Here is a 12,910-nt window from a genome sequence, read left to right as displayed (position 1 = left end):
GTTTAGTATTTAGTACACATCCCTCTTACATACATACATCAACTATACATATATATTACACTAAAAATTATATTATTAAACTGTACCATTACATAATTGTATTGTACTTGAAGGATATACAAAACATTATGTGTTCTCCGACAGAACAGAAACGGAACAGAATGCTAATAAACAAATCAAATAAAGATAATTAACATTAAAACCCGAAAATTACATGTACTAGATACAAATCTTCAGTACTGAATACTGATTACTGACGTGTGGTATATAATTAATAACTATACGAGCATATATATATAAATAATATAATCATATTTAACTGATGACAGCATCTCATTAGATGCTAATCGAGTTATAACATAAAAGTGCTAGCATTAAATTATCAGATAAAATTAACATTACATAATACTTATGTAGTTACATTAACAAAAAACAATTGCTCTACGATAACGACAAAAAGGTTAAACAAAAACCAACCAAGAAGCAAGCAAATAAAAAAAGAATATATGACAATTTAAAAGAATTTTAATTAATTTTTTTTTTTTGGTGGGGGGGAAACCTAATGGGATACCTAGCAGATGAAATGAGAAGTAGAAAAAATAAAATCCCAGGATTACTTTTAGGCATTTCAAAATCCATTTAATGAGATACATTAACAAACTGTTTAAATAAAAATTAAAGACTAAATACTAAGGCGACGAAGATTTTATGGAAGCTAAATAAAAAACAATATTTTTAAATATTGTGGGTCGATGGAATAAAATCGTATTAATACAAGAAAGGAAAGCTGCCCTTGCAGATTCAGTTACATGACATTTTAATTAATTTTAAAAACACCAAAGTTATAGCTATAGGATATAGTCAAGCTGGTCGATGCTGGTCGTTCCAACTTTTTGACCGAGAAGGATGTGTGCAAAGTTTCATGTCGATAGCTTTAAAATTGAGGTACTAGTTTAAACAGACCCATGGACATGTTTATATCGACTCAGGGGGTGATCCTGATCAAGAATATATATACTTTATAGGGTCGGCAATGTTTCCTTCACTACCTTCCATACTTTCTGCAAGGGTATAAAAATGATTATCCGAATAATTATAAAAAAGTATACTTTTTTTTAAATTTTTGTGATTAGGATTTATCAAATCGGTTTACCTTGCGATCAAATAGTCTAGACTATTTTAATTTTAACAAATATAATTTTAAGTACATTTTGATTGCACCACATTTTAATGACAGTTTTAATAATACAGATTTTCCAAAATGGAAGTTTAAATCATGTTAAGTAAAAATGTTCTGAAAGAAACAGCTTTTCGGTAATCTATACCAGATATTGTCATGTTTCTTTTATGATTTTATCAAGTCCTCGATTATCTCGAAAGTAACATTTGTATGGAGTTGATGCATTTCGTTAAGAAACCATTTTAATGATATCATGTAGGTCCCAGTTGGAAAGGGCAGAACAATTAACTCGGGCTTAAAATAAAATCCATTTACAATTTGATCGCCCTGAAAACGTTAAGAAAGTGTAATTACTCACAGATTTAATGTTAGACTTACCTCATAGGGGCATGAGTGGTTTATATTGGTGAATTCCTTAACCGTTTTGTAAACGAGTTTTGCTAATGGATTGTAAGTCTTTCGCATGTAACGGCAACAGTCAACCGTAGTTTCAAGTAACCAAGGCTTGAAACCACTTTCTCGTTTGAAAACCTTTAGGTGAACTTTCGCTGTACGAATCGGATGAAGAACGGTTGCATTATAATGAAGTAAAACCCTGTCGCGACTTACAGCCTTGAGCCGGCAATAGTTTACAATTACCAACGACGTATTATAGCTTTGGCACACAAAGTTCGAAAATCGCAGAGAAATGCCATCCTAAAATGAAGCTTGGGCAAAATATAACTAAAAGCTTAAAACAAATTGAAATACAAAGAAATTCAAACATACGTTTAATATGGCTAGTCCAAGGACTCCCAAAACAAACAAATAAGATCGCATATTCGGGTAGAATAGAACTTTAGCATAGGAGAAGTAATCTGAACCGAACTGAACTATTCCACTGAACTATTTGAAACGAATTGAAAAACCAACCTTTTTTAATCAATTTGAATCTACGTAACGACTAGAAACATTAAAATTGCCTATATAATATTGGGTGCAATTTTTTGCATCATTAATTCTTTTTTATTATTATATATTTATACTTTATATTTCAAAATGCTTAAAAGATGTACTGTTTTTTTTAAGTAATTATATATAAATCTTTTCTGTTTGAATCAATGTAACATGTCTAATACTTTAAAGGTTGAACCTTGACTTTCTATTTCGTGTAATTTCCTTTTTTTGAATTTAAAAGGTCCTCTACGTAGGCGAAACTGACATTAGTATCGAACTGATGTTTTCGGTGCAAAAAGAATCTTAGAGATAGTCTATATTCTCCAGTTGGAAAAGGAAGTTTCAGTAGCTCCGGTCTAAGATAAAATCCTTGGATTATTTGTGGGCCCTGTAAGTGAGTTAGGAAAAGTATACTTGGTAATTTAATTAATAAAGAATACCCACCATATAAGGACATGTGTGATTAATGTTTGAAAACTCTCTAAAAAGATTGTAAACTATTTTAGCGACTGGATTATAATTCTTTCGCAAGAAACGACAAGCGTCAATTTGGAAGTCAAGTATCCACGGCTTATAGCCATTAGCTTTTTTGTCCACCTTCGCATTAACGTGGCATACACTGACCGGATGAAGAATGCTTCCATTCATGTTAAGTACGATCCTGTTCCGACTTACGGCTTTAAGCCGGCAGTTATGGAATACAAACCATGACTTGTTGTAGCTTTCACATTCGAAATTGGTAAATTTCATAACGACTGAATCCTAAATACAGGACTGATGAGTATAGGAACAATATAAGTATTCATACAGACAGTTATAACCAGAACTGGCACAAGTAAAAATAAAATCCTAAAAAATCTCATTATAACTTGACAATCCCAACTTGAAAGTATTCTGGAAGCAACTGAGCAGAATGTCCAATGCCAAATCACTTAAAAAGAGTTTTATAATCAATAAAGGCTTACAGGGGTGCTGTAATATATTTTTGTTAAATGAATTTTAATTTAAAAATAGATAAAAGATGTTTTTAAATAAGTCTACTTGGCTTGCATTATCGCAGCCTGCATTAAAAGTCAGTGGATTGGAAATACATTAAAAGCTAAAAAGTAATTATTTGCTTGATCAAACAAGCGGAGCTTTGAGAACTTTTTAGAATTTAAGAATATTATATTATATAATAATCGTCTAAGACCCTTTAAAGTTATATTATATATTTTTGTATCTATGGTAAAAAAAAAAATCCTCCGTTTGCTTCGAAGTTCGGACTGTTATTTGGTAAACGTGGTTGCCATTGAAACGGAAAACAAAGTGTTATTGAACAAAAATTTGTTGATTTAATCGCACACCCAGTCGGAAAAAACACAGCCTGGAAAATTCTGAGGAAAACCTAATAAATCCGGCCTAGACGTCGGGCTTCAAGATGAACCGCACCGACGACATGAAGCGGTCCTCGCTGCACGATCACAAGATGAACGCAATGGCCTCCATGGGATGGGACGTGGACGCGGACATCCCGATGGCCAGCGCCGAGAACCTGGCCATTCTGAAGGAGTTGACCAGGCTCCGTGCCATGAAGTTGGAGGTGCAGCAGCACATGAACTCGCTGGATGAGCGGGAAAAGGCGGTGGAGCGGCACACACGTAACATTGAGGGCACTATCCAGCAGAATATGGTAAAATTTTCAAGATTGTTATGTTTCAATGACTTTCTGTAAGCCCATCCCCTCAGACTCTGTATAGCTCCATGAAAGATGACGTCATTAAGGAGGCTCATAAGGTGCAGCTCGTTATTTTAGAGCGTAATAAAATCAAGGAGGATTTGCGCAAAAATCAGAAGGAGCTGGAGGAGTATAAAGAGTTTGCTGAAACCACAGAGCGTAAGTGGAGTTCGATTTATTAAAAACTATTAATTCTATGTATTTTCCGGTTGAGGTTAATTTCTTGACAAAATTGTTATGTTCTGAAATAAAGAGCATATATTCTGATCTTTCTTTTAAGATTTCATCAAGTCCTCGAATATCTCGAAAGTAACATTTGTATCGAGTTGATGCATTTGGTTAAAAAACCATTTTAATGATATCATGTAGGTTCCAGATGGAAAGGGCAGAATAATTAATTCGGGCTTAATATATAATCCATTCACAATTTGATCGCCCTGCTCGAGAACGTGTAGAAAGTGTAATTAATCTCAGATCTGAACATTAGACTTACCACATATGGGCAGGAGTGGTTTACATTGGTAAATTCCTTAACCATTTTGTAAACGAGTTTTGCTAATGGATTGTAAGTCTTTCGCATGTAGCGGCAACCGTCAACCGTAGTGTCGAGTAACCAAGGCTTAAAACCACTTTCTCGTTTGAAAACCTTTAGGCGAATTTTCGCTGTACGAATCGGATGAAGAACGGTTGCATTATAATGAAGTACAACCCTGTCGCGACTTACAGCCTTGAGTCGGCAAGAGTTTATAATGATCGTTGAATTGTAGGTTTGGCATACAAAGTTCGAAAATCGCAGAGCAATGCCATCCTAAAATGTAGCTTGGTTGGACAATATAAAATTAAATACAAAGAAATTCAAACATACGTTTAATGTCGCCAATCCAAGGACTCCCAAAACAATCAAACAAGATCGCATAATTGGGAAGGATAGGAGATGTAAACTTAACTAAACCTTCCACTGAAAAATTCGAAACGAATTGGAAAAACCAACCTTTTTTAATCTATATCTGTTTTAGACTAAAAACCACAAAATTGGGATGGAATTGTTTGCATCACTTATTCCTCTTTATTATAATAGAAACATTTAAACGTGATTTTTTAAAATTATTTAAATACATGGTAATGGGAGTATTTTAAGAGTAATATATTACTAATTGACAAAATTACTGGAAATGGGAAAAGTAATCTTTATCTTGCCTAATGGACCCATTTACTTCCAGGGAAAATATGCCAAAACAAGCGCGAGATCGATGAACTCACCAAGCGCATCAAGTCGGCCAAGACCACCCTGGTGGAGTGGACCGAGGCGATGGAGGATGGCAACAAGGGCTATCAGCTGATCGAGAAGTACTATCTGGACGATCAGCAGAAAGCTAGGGAGTTGAACACCAAGCGCCAGCTCCTTCAGGCGGAGATCGACAAGCGGCGCAAGCAGGTAGTGATGCTCTATGATGAGCAGACCACACTTGAGAAAAATCTGGAGCGGACAGCCTGCCTTTACCGAGCCGCTCATGTGGAGCGTCGTCAGATGGTGGATACGTGGAAGAGCGCCGTCAATCAGATGACCCAACGCGAGTCCGATATTCAGCTGAGCGAGATCGAGTGCTCCGATCTGGCCAAGAGGGCCCTGATAGTAGGCCAGAGCTACAAAGACCATGACCACCAGCTGGACGAGGTAATCGACAACAATCGTCAGGTGGAGATGAGTATTGAGATGTTAAATGAGGAGACGTCGGACATGAAGAACCAGATTCAAAGAATTGTCGACGCCTCAGCTCTAAAGGAGCGGGAGATCGATGGCTTGCGCCGGGAGCTGGAGAACCTCTCGAACCAGGTGCACTTGCAGCGAGTGGAGAACAAGGCTCAGACAAAGGTGCGCGACAATAAGGCAAAAGAGCTTGACAACTTCGAGGCCGTGATGGAGAAAGTGAATGGCCGACTTAAGGCGATCCAAAATAAAGCGCTAAATGCGGAACAGCGGCTGCGCATCCTCGAGGACATGATTGAGGGCGAGGATGAGGCTCTGAAGGCCCTTGACAAGGAGCAGGAGAAAGTCAACGAGTTGCTATATCGCACACAGCGGCAGGTCGAGGAGCTAAGTGACGAGAACAAGATTCTCGTCGTTCAGAATGACTCCCTGGCCTCCAATTTGGCTGCCATCAAACGCAGCCAAAAGACCATCTACCATGAACTCCAACGGCAGACGGAGATCCATTACAGCCTGTCCTTTAAGTATCTGGAGGCGGAGCGGAAGTACGCGCAGATGAAGGGCCATAACGACGACCCGGAACTGGAGGCACAAAACCTGGCCAAGCTGAGCAGTCTGGAGGCGGAGTTCGAGAAACTGACCCGCCTGATCGCCACCACAGAGGCGCAGAACAAAAAACTCAACCACAACATGAACAACCTGGTGGTGCAGTACAATGCCGACGAAAAGGACTTGGATATGGTCAGGTTCAAGATCAAGGAGGCTCAGGTCTACTGTGAGGGAACTGTGAAGAGACTACGTCAGAATCGCTATGAGAACTCGGAGCTGATCGTCGATCTCAATATGGTGAAGATGCGCTGCAATGACATGGAGGTGGGAATCGGGGGCTGCGAACAGGGCACCTATGACCTGGACCAGCATCGTCTTGCCTTCCGGCGAGCCATCAAGGATCGGACCGTGGAGCTGCGCAGCCAGGAGGATGTGCTCCTGCTGAAGAGAAAACACCTCAACGAGGAACTAAGCACTCTCCGGGCAGATCTCGGCGAGCGGAAGAAACAGATCGAGGCGATGCAGGCTAGGTTCGAGCTAACATCCCAGCTGCTGGGCAAGAACGAGGATGGCACCATTATGACCAGTACCCAGCTGAAGGTGGCCAGCGCCCAGGAGCGCCAGATGCTGGCCGATGAGGGTGACGAGCTCAACAAGAAGGTTCTGAAGGCCGAGAAGGAGGTAGTGGCCTTGGAGAACACTCTACGCCAGTTCGACAAGTCCAACGATAATTACCGCAAAACTTTCACATCCGCGGACGACAATTCCAAAGGTGACTTTTTCTTATTGATTTTTTATTTCCAGGTATGATTACAATGAAACTATTCCCCTTATTTGCAGATCGCGAGCGAGCTGAGATTGAGCTGAAGGAGCTAGAGGCCTCCTATTGCCGCGACCTAGAGAAGCTGAAGGTGTTGCGCTGTAAGGCCCAGCACTACGACCAAAAACACGAAGCCCAGAAGGCCGAGGAGGACGACTTGATCCAACGGCTGGAGAAGGCACGCGCCCAGCGGGCGGAAAATGCCGAGATCCTGGAGAAGATCGAGCGAGAATTGGAGGATCAGCGACTGAAGCTAGATCGGGCACAGCGTGAAATCCGAATGCAACTCCAGGAGATACGGGCGCGGCCATTCAGTGACGAATTTTTGGCCGCCTTTGAGCGGGACGTCAGCTTGCAGGAGCTGGAGTCGCGAAACAACAAGGCCCTCAACATGATCACCGATCTGGCCAATAGTGACGAGAACGGTACGGAGATCATGCACTATATCCTGCGGAAGGGCATCAAAATGCCGACCCACTTGAAACGCACGCGCAGCTGCGTCTCCTGGAGCTCCTCGGAGAAGTCCTCTCAGATGCAGGATGCTGGCTCCTACATCAGCGTCAAGGGGAAAACCTTCTTGGGCGCATCCACTAGTGCTAGATCTACGGCCTCGGAAATATCCTCCACCTCCATGAAGGACGACAGCTCCACTGCATCCCTCTCCGGTCTTAGCATCGTATCGCTCGAGTTGCCGGATTTCCAAAAACCTCAACAAAAGAAGAAGTCGAAGTAGTTTCAGTTAGTTCGTTTATTGTTTTTATTTTTAAATGTTTGTACTTGGTTTTTGATCTCGATCCCATAATGATATATATTTTCCTTCGAGCTTCACGTGCTTGGTCATCGCACTGTTTACAAATTGGCCAACTAAACAGAACAGCAAATGAGATGCGTTGGCAAAGCGGGCCAAGACAAGAGAGCGCCAGTGGTAATAAAAATAGCGCACCAAAAATCGAATTGGACTACACCCGAAAATTTTGGCCTTTGTGTTGGGGCCTGGGTGGATTTTTCAGGATCACCAGCTAGCAGATACTCTTTCAAATCGAGAAATAAATATATATATTCGACAGAAACTATAGAGCTCTTAACTATTTGCCTTTCACTTAAATATAATAACAGAAAAATAGTTACTTTTATTTTTTGTTAATATAATTTTTATTAAAAAGGATAATTGTGCTATGAATTAATTAATGAATTATAATAATTTACAACTAATTAATGCAAAATATTTAACTATTTAGTGACTATGTATTCAATTCTAATAAAATAAATAACAATAAAACATACTTTGTTGGCTTAGAACTTTGGGATTAAGAGAATGACTGGATCCTTGAGTATATCCTGGATAATTCGAGTAATGGGGGTTAGATTTTAATATCTATTGAAATTAAACTTAAAGATTGTATTATTTAAGTGTTATCATATATTAAAAATAAAGGAGGCCAAAGGAGGCTAATAGAGTAAGACATAAATCTGCAATGATAGATGACCGCCGGCTCTCAAGTAGGTCTGACAAATCGCATATATCATACACGGATTGCCCCTCTATTCTTCATGTTACAAAGACTAGAGCAAAGGCTATAAGGCCGCCGTAGCGCAATATATCGGCCAAATATGTCTAGATCTGTGTTCACATGTTCAGAGCTATATTTCGAAATGAGGTACTACCTAGAAGAGATCAGAGACAGAGAGAGAGTGCCATGGTGGAGAGATGGACTTTTTTCGACGCTTTCGAGTATTTTCGAAAATCTTTTCTTCGTTTCGGCGATCACCGCCGGGCATTTCATTATTTTTCATTATTTCGTATCGCTGGCATCGCTGCCGAGATCTCCGATCGCTGGGCCTGAAAATTTTTACAAAAAAAATTTTTCACTGGCTGGTATTTTTAGAAAATTCTGAAAGCGGAAAGTTCGGGCTGTGTGATGTGTCTGGGAATGGAATCCTGAAAATATTCAGAAACGGCCGAAAAACAGGAAAATACGGTTTAATTAAAAGGTCTTTTTAGGGATTTGCATAAGATTCGCATCGCTGGTGACCCAATGTGTTCCACTTCGGTGCTGTGTCCGTTGTGCGCGGTGCCCAGCTTCGGCAGCATCGATGCACTGCAGCAGCGCCTGATCAAGGCGGCCAATGGACCCTTGGCCTGTCCTTTCGCCAACTGCAAGGAGATGTTCCTTGGACTGGACAAGCTTACCATCCACCTGTTCACGCACACCAGTCTCATGAGGAATGATTCCCCCACCAATGTCCAGACGCCAGTGGTAACCACTTCTCCTAATCCGTTGCAGGGTGCTACCCCCAAGAGAAGGGGAAAACGCGCCAAGGCCAAGCCTGTGGAGCCTCCTCACCCACCTGTTGCATCGACTCCCCCCGCCAGCTGCGACATATGCGAGTTTACTTTCCGGAACACCGAACTAAGGGACATGCACTTCCGATTGGTTCACGAGAATGCGGATTCGGAACAGCTCGAAACGCAAAAACAACAGGATGAGGCGGTAAAGTGAAAAAAGCTTACTCTTCTTCGAAAACCATAAAGTATTTATACTTTTTTGTACAAAACAGGAACAAGAGCCGTATAAGTGTCACCTCTGCTCGAAGACTTTTCGCATGAAGGGCTCTCTTAGAATCCACCTGAAGGTGGTACACACCATGGGCTTGACCTGCTCCGGCCTTAGTCCCACCGTCACCTCCATCACCTCAGTCAGTCCATCCACCAAAGTCAGCATTTGCGATCGCATCCGGCACACAGAGACGCCGACCACTACCAATAGCAATATAAGCACTGTCTCCAGCACCCAACCATATGCATTGAGTGTTGCCCTGAGTATGCTCCAGCAGTCGCCAGAGTCACCGGAAACCGGAAATGCCACACCGAAGCTATGGGAGTGCGACGTGTGCAGCAAGTCCTTCACTACCAAGTACTTTTTGAAGAAGCATAAGCGGCTCCATACAGGCGAGATGCCGTACACGTGTGAGATATGCGCCAGAACCTTCACCTTCCAGCAGTCGTACCACAAGCATTTGCTCTATCACAGCGAGGTGAAACCGCACGTCTGCATTGTCTGTGGAAGGGCCTTCAAGGAGCTATCCACGCTCCACAACCACCAGAGGATCCATAGCGGGGAGAAGCCCTTCAAGTGCGAGGTGTGCGGTGAGTAGCGATCTTCAAGGACTTTCCTTTCCTCGTTTTATTACATAAAATAATCATATTTCGGTTACAGGTAAGTGCTTCCGTCAACGAGTGTCCTTCTTAGTCCACACACGCATCCACACCGGGGTTATGCCCTACAAGTGCGATCTGTGCCACAAGACGTTCAGATACAAGGTCAGCCAGCGCACTCATCGCTGTCCTACGGAAGAGGCCCAGACTCCGGAGCAGCTGATTAACGCCTTCCTGGAGGGCAGCGACACGCCCACTCAGCCTTCGCCGGCCAGTGTGGAGATAGCCACCATTAACGCCAGCTCGATGGCCGATCCGGAGCAGGAGGCCATGTACTCACAGACCATTGACGACATTGTGGTGGAGCAGTGCCAGAAGCTGGGCATCTGCAATGTGGCCCATCCGGATACCCAGCCGCAGGCGCAGTTTGTGAAACTAGAGCCAGCTGTGGTGGTGGTGCCATACAATGGAACTATTTCCCCACTGCAGCAGCTTCAAAATCTAAAACTCTATTCGCCGCAGCAACAGTCCGACGTACCCTGCTCCGATGGCGAGGCTTTTCAACGTTTTCTGATGGACGCCACGTAGTCACGACCGCTCGCTATTTACATAGATACTCCATTTACACCTCGTTTTAAATCCAATTCCTATCAAGAAATCAAGTTCCACAGAAAAAAGGCAACATCCAGGGTATCCTGCCAAGCATGATCTAAATTGTTACAATTTCATCCAGAAAATATTTCTAACCGAAATCGAATCAGGAAGTGTAGCCTCAATCTTTGTGTGAAAATTGCTATTAGTTCGACTCTTAGGCAGTAAGTTTGAAACCCAAATTGGTTCAATTACAATATGTTTTATTGTGAAGTTCTATCATTATAAATTGTTTAATCTTCGTCAGACCCACTACCAGAACTCGAACCGGACCCACTCCCTGATCCGCTGCGCGACCGCGTCGGTGAACGGGAGCCGGATCGTGAGCGGGATCCGGACTTTGAACGGGAGTGGGAACGAGACCTCGATCTGGAAGGGGTTCGGGAACGTGAACCCGATTTGGATCTGGATCTGGACTTGGATCTCGATCTAGATTTATTAGAGCCTGCGGCCGACTTCGGCGATCCGGCCGGAGTGTTTGAACGTGAACGAGACCCACTGGCTGATCCGGAGCTGGAGCCGCTGCGACTGCGTGACCTTGAGCGGGAACCACTGGCAGAGCCAGAACTGGAACCGCTGCGACTGCGGGTACGGGAACGCGACTGCCGATCGCGAGCAACTTGAGCGGGTGAGTCGGCTCGTTCCGCCGGCTTGGCACTCTCTGCAGCCACCTCGTCCATCTTTTCTGTCTCGCCAGGGGCTGGGGTCTGTTCGTCTACAGTTTCTTCCAGCTCTTCGTCGACTTCCTCCTCCTCTTCCTCGCCAGGAACTTCCAATTGACGTTCGCGATAGCGTTGCATGCGATGCTCCATGCCGTCCAACGGACGATGTTTGACCACCTGGAAGATTCAAGAATAATAATGTAATTCATGGATTTTTCGTGGAAGGCATTTGGACTCACCAGCTTGGTATTGTTGGGTTGCTGGCCGACCTTGACACGGCGCTTGTTTAGACGCACACGGGTCTCCAGTTCGTTGTAGTAAATACCGTCGGGGCGCATAACAAAGAAGTAGTTCTCCTCGTAGCCCTTCGAGGCCTTGGTCTTCACGTTCCAGTTGTACTCGCGTGCTATCTTGTACTCGTACTCCTCCTCCTCCTTGTAAAGCTCTCCGGCTACGAAGTCGGCGCGGCGCTTTTCGAGTGTTTGCTCGGTGGGCAGGAAGTAGGCAACGAACTGCTCGCCGCTTTCGTCCATCACACCCCGAATCATGGCCTGTGACATTTCCTCTAACTGGGCGGGCACATTCTTGCCTACCGGAGCCGGATCGCTGTCGAATATAACCTGGGCGCACGGGTACTTCCAGTTGATAAAGTCTGGGAAGATAGGCAGCACCTCGACGGGCACCACATTCGGCTTGGAGTAATGCTTGGTGATTTCGCTCTTGGTGTCACTGAACGTCTTCTCAATGGCCTTGATCTGGGCGTCGCGATCGAGGTAAAGGGTCTCCTCACGGAGCGACTTCTTGACGTTGTAGCCCACCTTGGCCTCAATGTTCTCCAGGTTCTGAGGCTGGAAGCGCGTCTGTTCAGTGGAGATGTACTCCGATTTGCGCAACCACGAGACGGTTCTCGAGTGCTGGCGTGAACGCACCGAGTCGGTTGGCGTAAGGGTCTCTTCCTCGAGAAGCTTTTCATCGGCAGGATCCAGGAGGGTCATTGAATCAGCCTGGTACAGTTCCCGATTGATGAGGTCCACCGTCACCCCCAGGTCGTGCTCTGTGAGCACATCGTACTTGAAGTTGCGCTCCAACGATGTGGGATTGTACTGGACAAAACGATGGCTATCGAACGGATACTGCAGGAACTTAAGATCAAAGGGAATGTCCGGCAGGTTGTTTCCGTACTTGACGCGGCAAATTATCTCCGATCTGCAAAAATAATTATTGCGGCTTTGGTTTGCTTTCCATACGCTTCGATTGTTGGTTACTTACTTGCGCTCCGTTTGGCGCTGTGGTCTTTTATCTGCGGCACTGTTGCTCGTCGAGTTGTTAATTGTCGGCGGCATGATTGTTTCTTTTATAGTTTTTTCTTTTTAACGAGTTAATACAACATCTACACGGAAACTGACAAAATTGTTTGCGTTTTTCTATCAAACTTCACATACGTTTCAGTGTTGAAAAACACGCGCTATAAAATATGTTATCGGTACTGGAACTGTTATCACTCCCCAAGACACCAACCATTTCAAGGTA

General features: G+C 43.4%; 3 protein-coding genes across 3 annotated transcripts; 2 read left to right on the top strand and 1 right to left on the bottom strand.

Moving 5' to 3' along the window:
* The first annotated feature begins 3,420 nt into the window (after positions 1 to 3,420).
* On the top strand, positions 3,421 to 7,882 carry LOC6498886 (coiled-coil domain-containing protein 39). Its single transcript, XM_001955704.4, has 4 exons — positions 3,421 to 3,788; positions 3,845 to 3,992; positions 5,054 to 6,862; positions 6,931 to 7,882. The coding sequence occupies exons 1-4, from the start codon at positions 3,537 to 3,539 to the stop codon at positions 7,641 to 7,643; spliced, it is 2,922 nt and encodes a 973-aa protein (XP_001955740.1). The 5' UTR covers positions 3,421 to 3,536; the 3' UTR covers positions 7,644 to 7,882.
* An 807-nt stretch (positions 7,883 to 8,689) lies between these two features.
* Positions 8,690 to 10,931, top strand: LOC6498887 (zinc finger protein 235). The gene is made up of 3 exons (XM_001955703.4): positions 8,690 to 9,402; positions 9,470 to 10,058; positions 10,129 to 10,931. The coding sequence occupies exons 1-3, from the start codon at positions 8,947 to 8,949 to the stop codon at positions 10,653 to 10,655; spliced, it is 1,572 nt and encodes a 523-aa protein (XP_001955739.1). The 5' UTR covers positions 8,690 to 8,946; the 3' UTR covers positions 10,656 to 10,931.
* On the bottom strand, positions 10,905 to 12,854 carry LOC6501676 (RNA polymerase II-associated factor 1 homolog). The gene is made up of 3 exons (XM_001955702.4): positions 12,650 to 12,854; positions 11,620 to 12,586; positions 10,905 to 11,557 (listed from the first exon to the last, which is right to left on the bottom strand). The coding sequence occupies exons 1-3, from the start codon at positions 12,721 to 12,723 to the stop codon at positions 10,952 to 10,954; spliced, it is 1,647 nt and encodes a 548-aa protein (XP_001955738.1). The 5' UTR covers positions 12,724 to 12,854; the 3' UTR covers positions 10,905 to 10,951.
* Positions 12,855 to 12,910: the final 56 nt, after the last annotated feature.

Source organism: Drosophila ananassae, chromosome 2L (genome assembly GCF_017639315.1).
Source record: "Drosophila ananassae strain 14024-0371.13 chromosome 2L, ASM1763931v2, whole genome shotgun sequence".
Classification (NCBI taxonomy): Eukaryota; Metazoa; Arthropoda; class Insecta; order Diptera; family Drosophilidae; genus Drosophila; species Drosophila ananassae.
Note: the sequence above shows the minus strand (reverse complement) of the source record. Positions and strands in the feature narration are given on the sequence as shown.